The sequence below is a fragment of the Cetorhinus maximus genome, chromosome 26, assembly GCF_964194155.1.
Source record: "Cetorhinus maximus chromosome 26, sCetMax3.hap1.1, whole genome shotgun sequence".
NCBI lineage: Eukaryota > Metazoa > Chordata > Chondrichthyes > Lamniformes > Cetorhinidae > Cetorhinus > Cetorhinus maximus.
In genome coordinates this window covers 29,038,656-29,058,765 of record NC_135904.1, presented here as the reverse complement: position 1 = coordinate 29,058,765, position 20,110 = coordinate 29,038,656, and the positions used below count along the sequence as shown (strand labels likewise).

The following is a 20,110-nucleotide window of genomic DNA, read 5'->3' as shown; positions in this document are numbered from 1 at the left end:
TCATTCGGAGAGCTGATGCAGGCACATTGGGCCCAATGGCCTCCTTCTGCACCTTAACAATTCAGTGATTCTGTGTGGCTCAAAGAGGGGTGTGGGAAGAAGGAGTTTTAATTCATGGGGCACTAGCGTCAGTGCTCTGGAAAGAATGAGCAATTCTGTTGGGACGGGGTTTCACTTACACCAGGCTGGAAGCAATGTCCTGGTCAGTTGTATAACTAGGACTGTGAACAGGGCTTTAAACTAACACAGTAGGGGGAGGGTTCAGGTGAAGGGAGATTTAGACATCCAAAGTGAAAGGTCAAGGCATCAGAACAGCATAGCGATGTGGGTAAAGACAAGCAGAATGGGACAGGAAAGGACAGAGAGTTTAACAAAAATTGAACATCAGTGAATAAGGTCATTGATGAGGGTAGAAATTAAAAAATGAAATTAAAGTTCTTTGCCTGAATGCATGAAGCATCTGCAATAAGATGGATGAACTAGTGGCACAAACAGAGGCAAGTGACTTAGATCTAATCACCTTCACAGAAACATGGTTACAAGGTGATCAAGGTTGGAAAGTAAATATTCCAGCGCACACAATATTTCGGAAAGACTGGTAGAATGGCAAAGGAGGAGAGTAAAGGATGACACAAGAACATTAATGAGAAAGGATCTGGCCTCAGAAGATCATGAAGTAGAATCAGTATGGGTGGAAATTAGGAAGAGCAAGAGTCAGAAAAGACTCTGGTGGGAGTAGCTTATAGACCCCCTACCAGTAGTTATACTATTGAACAGAGCATTAAACAAGAAATTATTGGAACTTGTAACAAAGGCAATGTAAGAATTGTGAGGGACTTTAATCTTCACATAGACTGGGACAATCAAATTGGCAAGAGCGTTCTAGAGGGTGAGTTTGTAGAATGGTTTTGTGACAGTTTCTTGGAACAATACATTGTGCAACCGAATAGGGATAAAGCTATCTTAGATCTAGTATTGTGTAATGAAGCAGGGTTAATTAGTAATGTCATAGTAGAAGATCTACTGATAAATTGTGATAATACTTCCATTGAATTCAATGTTAAATTTGAAAATGACAGACTCTAATTACAAACAAAAATATCAAACTTAAAGCCAATTACACAGGTACGGGGGGGAGAACTGATTAAGGTAAATGGGGTAAATAGATTAAAAGGTCTGGCAGTAACTTAACAGTGGGAGACATTTAAAGAAACAATTCAAAATATTCAACAAAATACATTTCACTGAGAAACAAAAACCGAGCAAGAAAGACCTCTCCGCGGCTTACAATCTTGCACAAAATAGCAGCAAGTCTGAGGACTGGGAGTGTTTTAAAAGCCACCAAAGGGCCACCAAAAAAATAGAATGGGAGTAAACTAGCCAGACATGTAAAAACAGATGGTAAGGGCTTTTATCAGTAAATAAAAGGGAAAAAAGTAGCTAAAGTAAAAGTTGATCCAGTTGAAGCAGAGGCAGGAGAAATTACCATGAGGAATGAGGAAATGGCCGAGGCATTGAACAAATATTTTGTGCCTGTCTTCACAGTAGAAGACAGACCAGAAATCGACAGTAACCTAAAAAAGAGTGAAGAAATTAAGAACATTAATATCGGCAGGGAAAAAGTATTGGAGAAACTAAAGGGACAAAAATCCACCAAAACCCCGGGACCTGATGGCCTTTACCATAAGGATCTAAAAGTGATAGTTACAGGGATAGTGGGTGTGCTACCTATGATTTTCCAAAATTCCTTACATTTGGGAGGTCCCATCAGATAGCTGGCAAATATTACACCACTTTTCAAGCAAGGAAGGAGAGGGAAAACAGTGAACTAGAGGCCAGTTAGCCTAATGTCAGTTGTTGGGAAAATGCAGGAATCCATTATTGAGGAAATCTTAGCAATACATTTAGAAAAGCATAGTATGATTAGAAGAAGTTAACATGGTCTTACTAAAAGGAAATCCTGTTTGACAAATTTATTAAGAGTGTTTTGAGGATGTAACTGGCAGGGTAGATAAAGGGGAACCAGTAGATGTAGTATACCTGGATTTCCTTAGCATTCGCTAAGGTGCCAGTAAAAAGTCGTTAGGCAAAATGAGGGCTTATGGACTTGGGGATAATGTATTAACATGGATATAGGATTGGTTAATGGACAGGAGGCAGAGTGCGGGCATAAACAGAGCATTACCAAGTTGGCAGGTAATGCATAGTGGAGTACCACAAGGATCACTGCTGGGCCTCAGCTATTTACAATCTATATTAATGACTTGGATGAAGGAAAGACAGGGAGTGATGTATCTAAGATTGCTGATGATGCCAAGCTAGGAGGAAAAGTAAGCTATGGGGAGGACACGGAAAGGCTGGAATGAGATATAGGCAGGTTTAGTGAGTGGGCAACAAGATGTCAGGTGGAGTGTAATGTATTGAAGTGTTATTCACTTTTGTCACAAGAATAGAAAAGCAGAATATTTTTTAAAAGGTGAGAAACTTGTAAGTTTTGATGTTCAAAGAGACTTGGCTACGCTTGTACAAGGCGTGCAGTAAGTTAGCATGCAAGAGCAGCTAGCAATAAGGAAGGCAAATGGCATGTTGGCCTTTATAGCAAGGGGTTTGGAGTGCAGAAATAAAGAAGTCTTGCTACAATTGCACAGGGTTTTGGTGAGACCATATCTGTGTGCAATTTTGATCTCCACATTTGAGAAAGGATATACTTGCATTGGAGGTGGTGCAATGAAGGTCCCTGGGATGAGGGGGTGTCCTATGATGAGTGGTTGAGTAAATTGGCCTTCTATTCTCTGGAGTTCGCCTTCTATTCTCTGGAGTTTAGAAGAATGAGAGGTGATCTCATGGAAACCTACAAAACTCTGAAGGGGCTTGATAGGGTGGATGCTGAGAGATGTTTCCACTGGTTGGAGAATCTAAAACACGGGTGCAGAGTCTCAGGATAAGAGGCCAATCATTTAGGACTGAGATGAAGAGAAGGACTATGAATCTTTGGAATTCCCTATCTCAGAGGGTTGTGGATGATCCACCGTAAATACATTCAAGTTGGAATAGACATATTTTTGGTCTCTCAGGGAACTGAGGGATGTGAGGAGCAGGTAGGAAAGTGGAGTTGAAACCCAAAGTCGGCCATGATCATATTGAATGAGCTCGACTGGCCATGTGGTCTATTCCTGCTCTTATTTCTTGTGTTCATTTGAGTCTCATAAATCTTTGTGAAAACTACCCACCGAAATATTTTGTCTTTATAAAATTGTCAAACATAGGGGCAGAATGCCAGTATCTTGTACCCTTCCCCATGGCGAGTATGTTGGAGGAAGGGCATTTAATCAGACAGGAGGGTGACAGGTGGGGGCCACACCACCTTCCTACCCTTCACCCAATTAAGTCCATGATAGGAAGGCCCATGAATAGCCATCCCACCCCACTGCCAGTTGAGGCCCTTAAGTGGGCAATTAATGTCCAATTAAAGGCCTCAACCCGCTGCTTGCTGACTTCCAGAGGTGGTGGGGGGGAGATGCTGGGGTTGGGGAGGTGGTCCTCGTTCAAAGACACTGAGTACCTGATCAATGGACCTTGTCCCAGGATGGGAGTCATGCTGACTCCCCTGCCCTTGCTGCTGACCCCCCCTTTCCACCATGGCCCCCACCCCGCAACCTTCTTCCCACCATCACCTAGCTGTGGATGGGGGCCCTCCTCAACCTGAGGCCTCAGAGGCAGCAGCCAATTCCTCCCCAGGGGCGCTGCTGAGTACAGAAGAGCTCCTGGCCCCTGATTGGCCGGTAGCTCTCGGTGGGTAAGACCTCCACCCCTGGGGCTCTTGATCCTAGGGGAAGGCCCACGATTGGCCTGTTAAGTGCCTTCGCGGCACAAGATGCAGCAAGCCTTCCTGAAAAGTGGCAACACGGGGGTGTCTGACGGCTGAGACCCTTATCACCTCCACAAGATTCCGCCAATGAAGTAGTTGTATTTGAAGTGAATCCACAACAATTTGCTTTTTTGTCACACCTTTTATGTAGCAAAGCATTCCAAGGCACTTCACAGGAGCATTATCAACGGTAAACACAAAGCCAAATTGGGAGATATTAGGGCAGGCAAAGAAGTCAGTTTTAAAGGAGTACCTGAAAGGAAGAAAGTGCGGCAGAGAGGTTAAGGGAGGGAATTCCAGAGCTTGGAGCCTTGGCTGCTAAAAGCATGGCCGTCTGTGGTGGGGACGATGGAAATCGGGGGATGCGCAAGAGGCCAGAATTGGAGGAGCACAGAGATCCCAGAGGGTTGTAGGGTTGAACGAGGTCACTGAGATGGGGAGGGGTTAGAGTGTGAAGGGATTTGAAAACAAGGATGGGAATTTTAAAATCGAGATTTTGCTGGACTTGGGAGCAATGTCACTCAGGGAGTACGGGCTGACGGGTGAAGGGGGCTTGGTGAGAGTTACGATACATGCAGCAGCGTTTTGGATAAGCTCAAGCTTATAGATAGTGGCGGATGGGAGGCCGGCTAGGAGTGGGTAAGAATAGTTGGGGAATAGCTGAGGTTTTCAGGTGAGCTGAGACAGAGGCAGAATGGGCAGTGTTACAAAGGTGGAGTTAGATGGTCTTGGTGAAGGAGACAAAATGGGATCATAAGTTTGTCTTGGGGGCCAAATGGAACCAGAAGGTTGGGAATGGCCTGATTCAGGCCCAGATAGCGGCCAGGGACAGAGATGGCGTCTGCAGCCAGGAAGCAGAATTTGTGACCGGAACTGAAAACAATGGCTTTGATCTTCTCAATATTCAATTGGAGGAAATTTCTGCTCCAGCAGTTGGACAAGCGGTGTGACAGATCAGAAGCAGTCGAGAGAGCTGGAGGGTGAGGTAGAACTTGGTGTCATCAATTTATATGTGAAACCCAACATTGTGCTTTGGGATGATGTCATCGAGTGGCAGCAGGGAGCTGAGAAATAGAAGAGGGCGGAGGACAGATCCTTGGTGGAGATCAGAGGTAACGGTGCGGGAGCAGGAAGTGTTTGCAAGTGATTCTCTGGCTATGACTGGATGGATAAGAATGGAGGCAGGCAAAGGCAGTCCCACTCAGCTGGATGATGGGGTTGAGGCATGGAGGAGGATGGTGTGGTGATACAGGAGAATGGACATTGCTGAAAAGAGAGACATGTTGCTGAAGCTTTTTGGCTTGCACTCTTCAGGACAAATGCAAGAATGCCAAATTTCAAATGATCACAACAATTTATACTACAGGAGAATTGGTTGGCGAATAATTGTTTGAAATTTGGCATTCTTACATTTGTCCCAGTGAGTGCGAGATGAAAACTTTCAGCAACGTGTCTCCCTTTTCAACAATATTCATGTCCTGTACTTCCAAACAACAGAATGGACACTATTGAAATGTGATTGTAGCTTGTGAGAAGTTTGAACAGCATTCATACAATCTGTGCTTTGACATTCAATGTTACTTCTGCACTCATTGATTTGATTCTAACTTGTCCTTGTTCACTCTTCCTGTTCCAGGTTCAGCTTCGAGACATAGGAGACCTGCTTGGATACGTTTTCACTTGCAGAAACTGGATTGGGGAATCGCCACTGTTGTGTTGCAAGTAGCATTCGCCCCAGCCCTCTGATAGCTCAGCGGTGCTGCTCTCTGCAGCCTGGCTGCGGATTACAAATCTATTCCGGGCCTTTGAGGACAAGAAGACAGGGCAGTCGAGAATTAAGATCCACTGCCCGTGTAGCCAACATGACCCTGGGCGTTCTGAGTTCCCTGCTGCTGACAGCAAGTACTTTAGCTACAATTGGATTTACTCAGCAACTTTCCAAGGAGGATGACGTCATTCCGAGGATTGTCTTTAATTACAGTAAGTGTGTCTGCTCCAGGCAGTGAAGAGTGATGGTGAAGTGATGTAAAGTCTGGGCATGAGGATCAGAAACCAATGCCATGTTTGTTCAACAGCTCCCTTGGCTTCCAGCCTTCCTCCAATGTAACCCTCTACAATGGTAGATTTAGATGAGAAAAGATGGGAGGAGGCTTAAGTGGAACATAAATACTAGCATAGACTATTTGGACCAAATGGTCTGTTTCTGTACCATATATCCTATCGATTCCATGCAGCTTCTTTATTTATATTTGTTACTGCTCCTCCTTTGGCATGAGATTAGGCAGGAGTAAGAATGGAAGGAAACGAAGAGGAGTTTATTCTTCTCCTGACCTATTGACAACTCTTTTTATCTCCTTATTCTCCCCAAACTCTGTAACTCAGTCCGGATGTACATTACTGAATGAAAATGAACATTGATCAGTTTGTTTTTCTCATCGTGTTTGCAGCCAGAGCTCATTATTGCAGGCTCACGTGGAATAGCGGTGTGAACTCGATCTTCCAGCTGTGTTTTGGCTTCCTGCTCTGATTAGGATAGTGAATCAGTTGGAAGTCGGTGGCCCCAGGCTTTTCTGAAATGCGCTTTCACGGTACAATTGCCCTACTGAACAAATTAAAGTTAACATCTGTCTATGTGTTAAGTTACAGGGCCGCTTACTGCCTTCAGACTCAGCTTGGTCCACGAGGATGATAGTTCTTAGTGAGTTTGGTGCATTTATAGAGCAACCTAGTTTGCCAGAGAATTCTGCATCTTAAATCATTAATTGTTCAGAGCCAGATTGACGCTGATGATTGGCAGCTAAATTCCAGTATTATTTAACTTTGATTTTTGTTTGAGAAGTAAATGGGTGGAAATTCATTTTGGACTTCTGCCCAAAACCTCCCATTACACTCCCCATCTGACAATCAGTTCCATTGAACCCAATAGAAGTGAATATTGGGTCAGGGGGTATAACAGGCCTATTTATATATATATATGTATCTATGTATATGTATACATATATAGATATATGTGTGTCTGTGTATATAGATATGTGTGTGTGTGTATATAGATATATGTGTGTGTGTATATAGATTTGTGTGTGTGTGTGTATGCATATATATGTGTGTATATATGTATATATATGTATGTGTGTTTATATGTGTATAGATATTTGTGTGTGTATATATATGTATATATATATGTATGTGTGTGTGTATATATGTATATTACATATGTATATATATATATATATATAATGTGATGTTGCCTGTTTATTGCTAGCAACAAAGGCAATTTTCTATCCAAAGGATCCCGTTACTTTGAAGCGTTTATATCACAGGCAATTCGGGGTTTCAGCTTCTCCATATCATTGCTACTGATCAATGCTGAGACCTGTTCAGTTGGACACTGTTGTAATTTTCTGACCCTGGGCTGTGGGAAGGGATGCTTACTCCCTGAGAGCTCATGTCAGAAACTCGGGCATGTACTGCCTCCATCGTGGGGAGGGTGGAGAGGGGAGGAGTTTGGTAGTTCCAGCCAGAATGCTTCACTCCCTCCTAACCCGTTTTCCCAGATTGTGCCCATTGCCTGTGCACATCAGGCTTGTTGTTCACGGTGGGAAACCCTCCTGGAGCCAGTGCAAGTGGGGAAATTTTGGCTGTGAGGGGCCTTAAGGGGAAGAGGGGAGTCAAAGCTCAGAAGAAGCCTTCTAATGAAGGCTGAGGCTTTGACCAGGGAAGTCTCTGGAGCCAGCTGGATGGAGAAGCCATTACAAGGCCTCTCACTCTCGTTAGGCAACTTCGGACCCTCAATGCCAATCTCAGGACCTTTTGCCATCTTCTGCATGTGGACCATGAACCAGCAATAAGAAGAAAAATCCCTCAGGAACCCAAACCTCGTACCTTTGGTATCATTTTGTATCTAGCGAGCCAGGAACGAGCTGCAGGTCGAGTAGAGGGAGGGAAATTCCAGTCAGGACCGCCAGGCGGCAGTGGCTTCACCACCCAAATATTTCCGGACCTTCTCTGAAAGGTCTTGTGCCCAATTTCGGGTGGGATCCCAAAGGCTACCAGGTTTGGCAGGTCATAAAAATGCAAGCAGAGTATACCCAGATGTCTGCGGTCCGAGGCTGAAAACACCAAGGGCGGGATTTTTTGGCCCCGCCCACTGTGGGATCATCCAGTTCCACTGAAAGTCAATGGACCTTTGACTGGGCTGCCAAGTCTCCCACAGCAGACCCCACCATGGCGGGGATTGAAAATCCTGGCCCAAGTCAGAAAATAACCTCCACCATCTTCAGGAATTGTGTTCAGTGGACTTTATTTTGTTTGGGTGGGTGGGGGGCGGGGGGCGGTGGTGGGGAGGGAGAAAACCAGAAAGAGCTGTATGGCGTTTTTATCTGATAATATTATCTGTGGGTCAAAAGGCACACTATAATCTTTGCATTTGTAAATAACCAGTGAGCACTTTGATAGTTTCTCAGGAACAAGCGGCCGTTTGTAGAATCTCACCGCGCAGAAGGAGGCCATTCAGCCCATCATATCTGTGCTGGCTCTTAGAAAGAGCTATCCAATTAATCCCTGTCTCTTGCTCTTTCCCTTTCTTAACAAATTTTCTCAGCTTCGAGTATTTATCCAACTTCCTTCTTAAAACTGTCATTGAATCTGCTTCCAACAGCATTTCAGGCAGGCGTATTCCGGATCACATTGGTTTGGAAAGGCTCTGCTGATCGTTAAGATTGATGTAGGTTGAGGATGTGGTTGTAGAATCTGAAGCAGTGATGTCTCTGCCTCACCTGGGTGCAAACCTCGATGAGTAATTGTTGCTTTTGTGAGGGGAAATAAGTAATCAACGGATTGCTGAAAGGTGTGTGAGCAGAAAGCATAGCGAGTGATTCTCAAAGCATGTCTGTGCAGAGTCTTACATCTTGGCACAGAACATGCATCAAACTGCAGCGCAAAGTCACGGCAAGGAGCCTAAACAGTAATCTCAGATAAATGGATAATCAACTTCAGCACAGTTTTATTTCGGGCAGACGTACCAGTTGGAGCAGAAATCAACATGTTTCACAGAAACAGAGTTTACGTGCGTGTGGAATATGGAAGTTGTAACAGGGCCAAAAGAAGTGAAGTAGCGTAGTGGCTGTGTTACTGGATTAGTAATCGTTCAGACAATATCAGCATGGCAGTTTGAGAATTTGAAACAAAAACAGAATTACCTGGAAAAACTCAGCAGGTCTGGCAGCATCGGTGGAGAAGAAAAGAGTTGACGTTTCGAGTCCAACATGACCCTTCAATTTGAATCCTATTTAATATGCATTTTGTTTTTTTGAAAGGCTAATGTCTATTGAAGTAACCCGTAAGAGATTGCCACCTGCCATCCTTACACCAGTCTAAGCCAAACGTGACTTCAGGCCCACACCAACTCCTAACTTCCCTCTGAAATAACCTGACAAGCCACTCAGAATGTCCGCCATCAGCACCTCAGGGCAGCTAGGGGGGTGGACAATAAATGTCGGCTTTCCCAGCCCAGGAATAAAAAAAGGAAGTCAAGAGATTGCAGCCAAGAGATGGAAAAGAGAAAGAAAGGGACAATAAAAAAAGAAACCAATAATGAGAGAAGCGGTCAGCTCCTTCATGGCTCTGTGGTTTAACGCGATGCAGTTAACTGTTAGCACCAAGCTATATAAAGGCAGGAAGATTCCAGGTTTGGTGTATGTTGAGTTAGCTGCTTTCAGAAGGAGGTACTTGCACGACAGTTGGCCCTTGCATGTTCTGGGAGGGAAAGGTTGATCAGCCAGCTGGGGGTTACTATCCCTGCCCAGAGGAAATCTGGTGTGGATTGTCCAATCCAATGGCCTGCCACTGACATCAATCAGGAAATTTAAGAACATTAGCAAGAAGCGCTGATGATAGAGCAATAAACAATGAGGAATAAAGGGAAATATTAAGATAAAGGGAGGTGTAAAGCACAGATTGAAACATGGACCTTGCTATCTTGTTGATTCGTCTCAACACTATGGGATTTCTGTATTTATATTTTTATTGGTAATAAATTTTGGTCATAGTTCAAACTCTACCATTTGCACGTTTTTACACCGTAAGTGGTTGTGCAGTGATGTGTCATACTGCCATGGTAAGGAATTAAACATGCTAAACTGACATCCCACTTTTCTATAATAATTTTAATACCCAGTTGCCTGATATGGGTATTGAGCTAAAACTGGACTTATACCAACAGACCAACAACATCCAACAGCAGTCACGTAAAGGGCCAGATCACTGTCCTCGATGTATGGTAAAAGTGGTGTGAATATTCAAAAACGAGGGAGTAGTCTTAATCGGAGCATAATACCAATAAATGACTCATCAGGCCTCTGGTTTAAACATATAGAAACAGTAGGAAAAAGTATATGCAATTACTTTATAATCTTAGAAAGAAGGTCTTGCGTTTATACAGCACCTCTCCCATACTGAGGATGTCCCAAAGCACTTTGCAGCCAATGAAGTACTTTTAAAGTTTAGTCACTGTTGTAATGTAGAGTGCATGGCAGCCAATTTGCACACTAAAAGCTCCCACAAACAACAATGTGGTAATGACCAAATAATCTGTTTTGGGTTTTGGTGGAGGAAATATATTGGCCGGGACACCAAGGAGGACTTTCCTTCTTCAAAATAGCACTTTAACATCCACCTAAAAGATCAAATAGCTTCTTCTGTTTAATGTTTCACCCAGAAGTGTGACACTGAGAGTCAGCTTAGTTTTGTGCTCGAGTCTCGAAAGTGGGAACTTGAATCCTCAACGTCCTGACTCAGAGGCGGGAATACTATCTACTGAGCCACGGCTGACACTATTTAACCACTTTATAATTTTGCTACGTGGCTGGGCCAAACAACCAGTTGCATAAAACTTTCAAAAATAGAATTGGCTGTATCTGCTGTGAGTGCGCAGGACGGCCAATAATGTGAATGTGCAGTCCTGGCAGGGAACCTGACATGGGTGGGTAAAGGTTGACCTGTGACTTTATGTCCTTGGACAGAAAATCATCGAGTGCGCCCACAATTCCCAATACACACACTGCTGGGGAACAGAAGCAACAGCAGTCTGCATTCATAGGCCAGAATATTTCCCTCGTCGGGTGGGCTTGGCGGGAGCGGGCGGGGGGTCAGTCGCAGATCGCGATTAGCACCACACCACCACGTCACGCAGGCTGGCCAATGAAGCACTGAGTGCTACCTGTGCAGGTGGGGAGGGAGGAGGGAGAGAGGGCCTGGCGAACAGTTCGCGCCTGAGTGCGGAAGAGCACTTCAGTCTCCCTGAGGCAAGGAGCTGGCTCAGGGAGATTGAAGCGCTTTTTAAACAAAAAAATACAATAAAAATTTAATGAAACATGTCCCCTCATGTGACACAGTCACGCGAGATAGGACATGTTTTTAAATTCAAAAGGAAGTTTTTATTTAATTTTTATTAGCTTTAGGAAATCTCATCCCGCTCGCGGATGAGGTTTCCTAAAAATGTAAAGGCCGCGTGGCCCTTTTGCCTGCCCCCCCTAACCGTTAGGTTGAACAGGCAGCGTAAATTTCTAGTTAATTAGCTCGTTATGGCCTTAATAGGCCTTTCAATTATCGGCGGGCGCACAGCCGACTCCAGCGCACGCCCACCGAATGAAATATTGCGTAAGTGCGCGATGACGTCGGGATGCACGTCATATTATGCTCGTGCGTGTTGGGCGTACACTGAACGTAAAATTCTGGCCATAGAGTTCATCCCTACGGTGCAGAGAGTGTATTAGGCCTGATCAGCAACTCTTCCATTTGTGGGAGCTTGCTGTGCACCTATTGTCGGCGTGTTTCTAACATTATAACAGTGACTAGACCTGGAAAAGTGCTTAAGTGGTCATAAAGTGCATTGGTGCACCCTGAGGCTGTGAAAGGCACCATATAAATACAAGTCTTTCTTAGATTGACGTATGACAAATCACAGTCTCCTGTCTTCACACAAGTGGGTAATGACAGTGAAACCTAGCAGTGTTTTTTGGTCTCTCGATTGTTTTAATAGGGGGCTTTCACTCCTGCTCTGCACATTGGGATAACTTCCTTACAGCAGGAATTAACCTACACATTGGAGAGAAAAGTTTAAAGAGAAAGCGAAAGAAAGATAAAGAGAATAAGAAATAGAAGGTAAAAGAGAGAAGGGGAGAACAAAAGGACATTAATGCCGGTTAATCACAACTCCAGCCTGCTGCTTTTAGCTAATGTTTATTATTTTGGATTAAGGTCACGCCTCTCAACTAAGGATCTCACATCCAAAATGTGTTTGATGTTAAAACCCAAACCTTGTTTAAATTCCATCAACCGACTTCCCCATGGTCCGACCTGCTGACGCCAGTTTGGTAACAGGATCAGCTGCTGCTGCTGTCTCGTGTGGGTGTCCCAATCAGGCAGGAGTGAGGCCTGATAGGGGCTGAAGGGGCGCATTAGGGTGCATGCTGAGAGACTGTTTCCATTGGTCGGGAACCTAAAACACTGGGGGCCACAGCCTCAGGATAAATGGCCGATCATTTGGGACTGAGATGAAGAGGAATTTATTTACTCAAAGGGTGGTGAGTCTTTGGAATTCTGTACCCCAGAGAGTTGTGGATGCGTTGATTACTGAGATAGACAGATTTTGGGTCTCTCAGGGAATTAAGGGATGTGGGTAGCGGGCAGGAAAGTGGGGTTGAAGCCCAAGATCAGCCATGATCGTATTGAATGGCGGAACAGACTCGACATGCCACATGGTCTACCTTTGCTCCTACTTCTTGTGTTCATGAGGTGAGTCCATGGCAGGGGTCCCATGCCAGAGACTTGAGCACAAAATCTAGGCGGACACTCCACTGCAGCACTGAGGCAGCCCTGCACTGTTGGAGGTGCCACTTATCAGATAGGACGTGAAAACAAAGCTCCCTCTGCCCTTTCAGGTGCATGTAAAAATCCCGTGGCACTCTTTTTTGGAAAAAGATCTTGGGAGCTCTCCCCAGTTTCCTGGCCTATATTTATCCCTCAGCCATCGCCTCTGCCAAAAAAACAGATTACCTGATCATTATCACATTCCTGTTTTGTGGGAGCTTTCTTACGTGCAAATTGGCTGTTGCATTTACAAAATTATGAGTAGGTGCACTTCGAAAGCGTTTAATTAATTGTAAAGCGCTTTGGGATGTCCAGAGGTTGTGAAAGATGCAATGTAAATACAAGTCCTTTCTTTCTATTATTCGCAAGGCTTCTGGTTGTAATGATCGGACGTGGGAGAGGTAATTTACTTATCAAATGCAGGACTATTTTGCTGTTCAGAACAGATGAGTATCTAATTCTGAAGTTCTGGCAGGGTGTCTGTTTGTAGTTATAAATAAATACCCTCTCATTTAAGCTGAAATATCTCGCAGCTGTTTTGTAATTAGTTTCCTGATATACAGGACAGAGCAAAAAAAAGCCAGCCCCTTAAAAGGGCATCCTTTTTTAAAAAAAAATAAAGTGTTTGGCAAACTTTATTTCTCCTGTTTACACATGTGTGAACATGATGAAGTGCATGATTTTGCGGAAGGCACATGTATTGTCATCGTGATGCATTGCCCTGAATCGTCATTCCCAGGTTTAGGAGGCATTGTGAGTTTAAAAGTGACTTACCACCTTTAAATGCTCCCTCCATGATGAGGAAAGCTTACATATTTGCTGCAATTACAGGATGCACACTGTGAAAGCTCATGCTGCCAACTTGTGATTCACAGATTTACATTGAATATGCAGAAGAGAAACAGGACATTTGGCCCAGCTGGTCCTTGCCAGCTTTTATGCTCCATACAGGACACCTCCTGTCCAATCGAAGTCTATCAACATATCCTTCAACTCTTTTGTCCCTCAATGTGTTTATCTAGCTTCCTCTTAAATGCATCTGTGCTATTTGCCACCACCATGCCATGTGGGAACAAGTTCCATAACTCTCTGGGTTAAGATGTTTCTCTGAATCCTTTATTGGATTTATATCTTATATTTATGGCCTGAGGTTTTGGTCTCCCCCGCAACTGGAAACATCTTCCCCATGTCTACCATATCAAATCGGTCCATAATTTTAAAGGGCTCAACTAGCGTTGTGACTGTTTGGAATTCTCTGCCCCCAGAGGGCTGTGGATGCTCCGTCATTGGGCTAGATTTTCGTCCTTGAGGCGGGTAGCGTGAGTCGGGAAAGTTCCCAGCTCGTGAGAAAGTGCCCACAAAGGCAGGATTTTCATTGCCCCGTGGCAGGTGAGGGCTGCAGGCGGGTCAGCTGCCCTGGGGAAAAGTTTGGAGGCAGCCACAGGGGCTGTCGTGTGCGGAGACGGGCTGTTTAAAAGGCCCACCTCGGTGCTGTGGGACTTCATCCGAGTTATAATAAAAACAGAAAGGTCCTCCGACCCTCACCTCTCACATCCTCTCACCCCTCCTACGCACTTATCATGTCCCATCTATGTCCCCGCAAGCTCGTCAGGTCAAGCAATAGCACTTCCGTGCCACTACTAACTGTATGGAACCAGTGAACCCTGTAGTGGCAATAGAATGTGTAAAAAAAAAAGCTTTAAAAAACTCATTCATTGATAACTTTCCACTTCCTTAAAGAAAACTCCTCTTTACTACAGCCCAATAAAAGTGTCAATCATCCAGACCCATTAAAGTATCAATAGCATACACTCCAAGCACTTGAAACCTCTTCATCTTGTTTGAATAAACGTTGTAAAATGAACAGCACAGATCAGAGAAGCCAGAGTATCAAGCAGTGTTTTCTCGTGGGCTCAGGTGTTTCAAGAGGCTGAGCGCTGTCGCTGGTGTTTCTCACTGGGGCAGGCCTTCATTGGCCCACCAGCGTGAAATCGCCTTCCGGGCCTGATCGCGGGCGGCGGGTGACTTCCCGCCCACCCCTGCCAAGCCTGAAGACCAGGGGCAAAATTCTGCCCATGGGCAAAGGGCTGGGAAGCGGGGTTGATTGATAAGTTTCGCCATCATCTTATTAAATGGTGGAGCAGGCTCAAGGGGCCAAATGGCCTACACTTGCTCCTATTTCTTATCTCCTTTCTACTCCTCAGCCTCCTGTTTTCCAAAGGAAAGAGCCTCAACTCGTTGGGTTTTTTTTTGCACAAGCATTCCGTCCCTTTTTATCCTATTCGTTCATGGGACGTGGGTGTCGCTGGCTAGGCCATCCCTTGAGGAAGTGGTGGTGAGCTGCCTTTTTGAACTGTTGCAGCCCATGTGGTATAGGTACACCCACAGTGTACGGCCATTCCCTTTAGGCTGTCTTTTTTTAGCAGTTTGATGCACCATTTCAGAGGGCATTTAAGAGTCAACCACATTGCTGTGGATCTGGAGTCACATCTAGGCCAGACCAGTAGATTCCCTTCCCTAAAGGGGCATTAGTGAACCAGATGTGTTTTTACAATAATAGCTTCATGGTTTCCAGATTTCTATTCAAATCTGGATCTGAAAATTCAAATCTGAATCTTAACAAATTCAGTGAGGTGCGACTCAAACCCAGGTCCCCAGAGGATTATCCTGGGTCTTTGGATCACTAGTTCAGTGACAATACCATTATGCCACCACCTCCCCTTTGGCTTACCAGATGCACAAGCAAAACATGTTGAGATCAGTGAGGTGTCTACATGGATTGAATATGCCTGAGGTTGTATTCGACTGTGAAAACACAACATTTTAGCTCCTAAGCTGCAAGTTTCATGTTAATGATAGGGATCGTAATTTGGAATGATAATGGTCACCGGGGTGGGTATTACAGACAGGCTAGGGATAAATTTAACAGTTTATTTGGTTTTGATTTTGATGGACCTTAAATTTGGCAATTTTGAAAGTGACGCCAGATCCCATGATATTCCCTGCCCCAGGGGACAAAGGAGCAAAACTCCGGCCCTACCCTTTACCAAAATTCACTCGGCATTCCTGGCCAGTGAAAGCTTACATCAACAACACCATCCGTATCCAATATGTAGAGGTCATGAGCAACAATGTGACGGGACACAGCCACCTCCAAATTCCCCTCCAAATTCTGCCTTGGATATATATGTAACACCATTCCCTCATCATCACTGAGGCAAAATGCTCGAACTCCCTTAACATCTATCACCCATCCATTGCTGCCCTTGAAACAGGTAAATTTCAAAGGTCATGATATAGACCTAATGGAATACAAGGGATGTTCTCAAGCTGTGGATTGGTAAGGGCAAAATTATTGCCCATCCTTGGTCACACTTAGTCACCATGTTTTGACAAGCAAGTGGTTATTTCTGCCATTTCAGAGGACATTGAGTCAACCGGACACTGTTGGGTTGAACTCATGTCCAGTCTAGGCTGAGACCAGTCATGTTGGGAAGGTTCACCCCCATGAAAGATATTGGTGAAGCAGTTGAACTATTTTTATTAATATTCCGACAGCTTTCATGGGGATTTCTTTCTTGATGCCAACTCACAAACGATCAGATTTGCTGAGTGGAACTTCACAACTGGCATGGAGGGATTTTGAACTCGATATCTGGGTTGCTCATCCTATACCATAACCTCAGCATTGTTGGTTTCGGTATCCAAGTGACAGAAGGCTTCCAAAAAAAAAAACCACAGGAGCTCACCGAATGTCACATTTTGAAGACCTTTCTGAATATTGGGAATGGTACAAAATGTTTCAGTTTGCTTATTGGCGAGAAATTGCACCGGTCATCTGAGCCCGGGACTTAACAACAGAGGATGTGGAAACAAAAAGACGGAATTAGACAACAGAGAAGAAGGCTGTTTGGCCCATCATGCCTGTGCTGGCCCTTTGAAAGAGTAACCAATTAGTTCCACTCCCCTGCTCGTTCCCTGCAGCCTCGTAAGTCTTTCCTTTTCAACCATAAGCCAATTTTCTTTGGCAAGTTACGATTGAACCTGCGCCAACCGGCCTTTCAGTTATTACCGTCCAATTTACCATCCTATATATTAAATAATACTCATAAACCTTTATTACAAAGCAATTATTTCCGCCCCTGCACAATAATAGCACTGAAAACAACAAGCATGTTTTGGAGCCAGTGCGGAACTGACATGAAGCAAGAGGTCAGAGATCAAACTAGACACGTACTGGAAAGCTGGTTATCAGATGGCTGGGCAGGGCACATGGGCTTCCAAGTTTAAATTCCAGTCCAAATAACAATGTGTACAGCACATTATATGGCTCTTTCAGCCAGTGCTTCCACATCATCATAAATTGAGAAATAAGGCCCGTTGGATAAGTCATAAAACAATAGTTATGTTTGAAGACATAAGATCAAAGGATAAAACTCGGCATCTTATTTACTGGCAATCGTTTTTCTGATATGACTCTGCAAAGCACCTCGGGACCTTTTTCTACACCACGGACACTACATAAATGCAGGTTATTGTGAGGTGAGAAAGCACAGTAAATGTAAGAAAATACTCCTGGTCTAATGTGTAGCAGAAGTTTACAGGCAACAATAGTTCACCCCTTGGCATTTAGGAAATGGTTTGTTATTGCTGTCAATGATACTTTTTCAAACCGCTTGGTTATGGCCTTTGAATCCACTGCCGCTCACTGTATGTCCTCTGCGCTTAATTTAACTTGAACGTGTCCAATTGTAAAACCACTAGCTGTGGAGGCTGTACTTGCATTCCAAGTTCTGCTATTTCTGCAGCTTAAGTGTACTGTTCTCTTATCATTTGCACTTTCTATTCTATACAATTATAGAGGTTTCATTGCCACTCCATACCAGCGTCAAATACATAGTTAGTGACTCTTAGCACCTACCATTTCATTTTGGTGAAAAGTTGAAATCAAGGTTTGGCTCTGCATGCCCTTCAATTCTACTGAAGTTAAGTGATGGAGTGGTGGCACTTTGTTAGCGGGGCCATGGAGAAGGGACATATTACATTGTGTTAACTATTAAACTGCACCTCTTACACCCTCACCTGGAAGTTCTCCTCCAGGCCACTCACCATCCTGATTTTGGAAATATATCGCCGTTCCTTCACTGTCACTGGGTCAAAATCCTGAAACTCCCTCCCTAACAGCACCGCGGGTGTCCCTACGTGGACTGCAGTGGTTCAAGAAGGCAGCTCACCGCCACCTTCTCGAGGGCAATTAGGGATGGGCAATAAATGCTGGCCCAGCCAGCGAAGCCCACATCCGGTAAATGACTATGAAAAACACAGCAAAAGAGGCTTAAATTTCCCAGATGTGCCTTGTTGAGCAATTATACTGACGGGCTGCAAAACACGTCCAGAGAGGAAACGGCCATTCCCTGCTGTCCTCTGCTAACGTTAGGGTGGACATTGCAGGTGGCAAGGTCTAATATATATTTATTTATCGCCTGATCCATGGAAAAATGTTGAGGTAGAGCTTCTGAAGTAGCAAATAAAAACGGGGATAGAGTTTGCAGATTTCTTTGTGAGCAAGGTTCTTTTGGTTAATGAATTATGAAGAAGTTCAACATCCTGCAGGAATTCACAGGCCTCCAGATGCTGCCAGAATGATAAGGAGGAAATTGTCAGCAGCCGGGAAGCCGTTGAGCAATTAAGTTTAATCTGGTTGGGAGAGCCATGAAAAACTCCATTGTGCGAAACATCATTCAACTGGAGAGCGACCGTCCGTGATGCAAGCGCAACGTTACTTCCCAGTGCACGGAACAAGCTTTGTGCACAATAGAGTTCCTGTGAGCTACACACTCATGCAGACAGATTATTACACATTGCTTCAGGATACTCCTTAAAACCAACAGTGTCTCCAGGCTTCGCAATCATTACTTGGGGGAGTAATTAACAGCTTATCATTAATCTTGCTCTAGCTCTCGTTGCATAACATCAGATGACAGTCGTGAAGAGGCAGTGGAAAAAAAAATTACCAGACTGACAGGCAACAACATATTGGCACAGTGCAACTCCCCTGCAATAGCTCCTGAAGTTGCAAAACACCATAACCTGAGATTTATTTAAATCTATGTGGTCACATTCTTCACCAGCATCTCCACAGCACTGAAAAGCCTTTTTTTTTTCACTTATTCAGCTGTCGCTGGCAAGACCAGCATTTGCTGCCCATCCCTAGTTGCCCTTGAAACGAGTGGCTTGCTAAGCCATCGCAGAGGGCAGATAAGAGTCAACCACATTGCTGTGGATCTGGAGTCACATATAGGCCAGACCAGGTGAGGACAGCAGACAGTGAACCAGATGGGTTTTTATGACAGTTGATGATTGTTTCATGATCACCATAATTGAGACTAGCTTTATAGTTCCAAATTTATTAATCGTATTTAAATTCAACCAGTTACTGTGAGGGATTTGAATACCTGTCCTCAGCTCATAGAGGCTGGACCTCTAGATTACAAGTGCTAGTGACATTACCACTATGCCACCATCCCCTCTAATTATTCCTACATCTCGGTGCTTTGTAGAAGCCTATTTTGAAGTGTCTTTTTCTTGACACACTCGGGGAGCATGTATATCATATTTGCTTGCAGCAAGTTTTCTTTAGAGTATTTGTACCAATTTATGTGGCACATTTGGGAAAGTAATGCACTTCAAGATTGAACAAACCAGCTAATACAGAATAGAGCAGGAACAGGACTGAGGTGCCTGGGTTTTGAGGGTGGATTTTCAGGGGTTGAGGTTCACATGTCACCCTCCAACTGTGGGTTGGATACCCCCTGCACTGGGATTTATGACGGAACCTTGGTTTGACCACATTTGGCATACAATGCACAGTTCTGGTACAAAATAAATGTAGAGGCACAGGAAAGGTGCAAAAAGAGATCTACAAGGATGCTGCCAGAACTCTAAAGTTATAGCTATCAGCAGAGATTGAATAGACTGGACTCCTTTCTCTAGCCCCCCTCTGGCTGAGGGGTGACGTGATCTGAAAGAGTTTAGTAGGACAAACATTGTGAAGGTGTTTGCACTTGTGGGGGAAACCAAAAGTAGAGGCCATGACAACAACAGCTTGCATTTATATTGGGCCTTCAACATACTAAAACATCCCAAGGTGCTATATAAATGCAAGATAATCACTCGTATGACCAATAGGGGTTTCAGGAGGAATTTCTTTACTGAGCGAGTGATTAGAATGTGGAACTCTGTCTTGCATGGAATGGTTGAGGTGAATAGCATAAGTGCGCTTAAGGGAAGCTGGCTGAACGTGAGGGAGAATGGAATTGATGGATATGCTGCTAGGGTTAGTTGAAGGGGGTAAGTGGAGCAGGAACACCAGGC

At 44.4% G+C, this 20,110-nt stretch overlaps 1 protein-coding gene across 9 annotated transcripts in view; it reads left to right on the top strand.

Moving 5' to 3' along the window:
* The window catches only part of sema4ba (sema domain, immunoglobulin domain (Ig), transmembrane domain (TM) and short cytoplasmic domain, (semaphorin) 4Ba), a 382,578-nt gene that overhangs the window by 263,220 nt on the left and 99,248 nt on the right, over window positions 1-20,110 (top strand). For all 9 annotated transcript variants that reach the window (XM_078530416.1, XM_078530415.1, XM_078530413.1 and 6 more), the window contains one exon: window positions 5,505-5,848. In XM_078530416.1, the coding sequence (XP_078386542.1) occupies window positions 5,731-5,848 (118 nt within the window). In that variant the 5' untranslated portion in view covers window positions 5,505-5,730. The remainder of the gene's footprint in view (window positions 1-5,504; window positions 5,849-20,110) is intronic.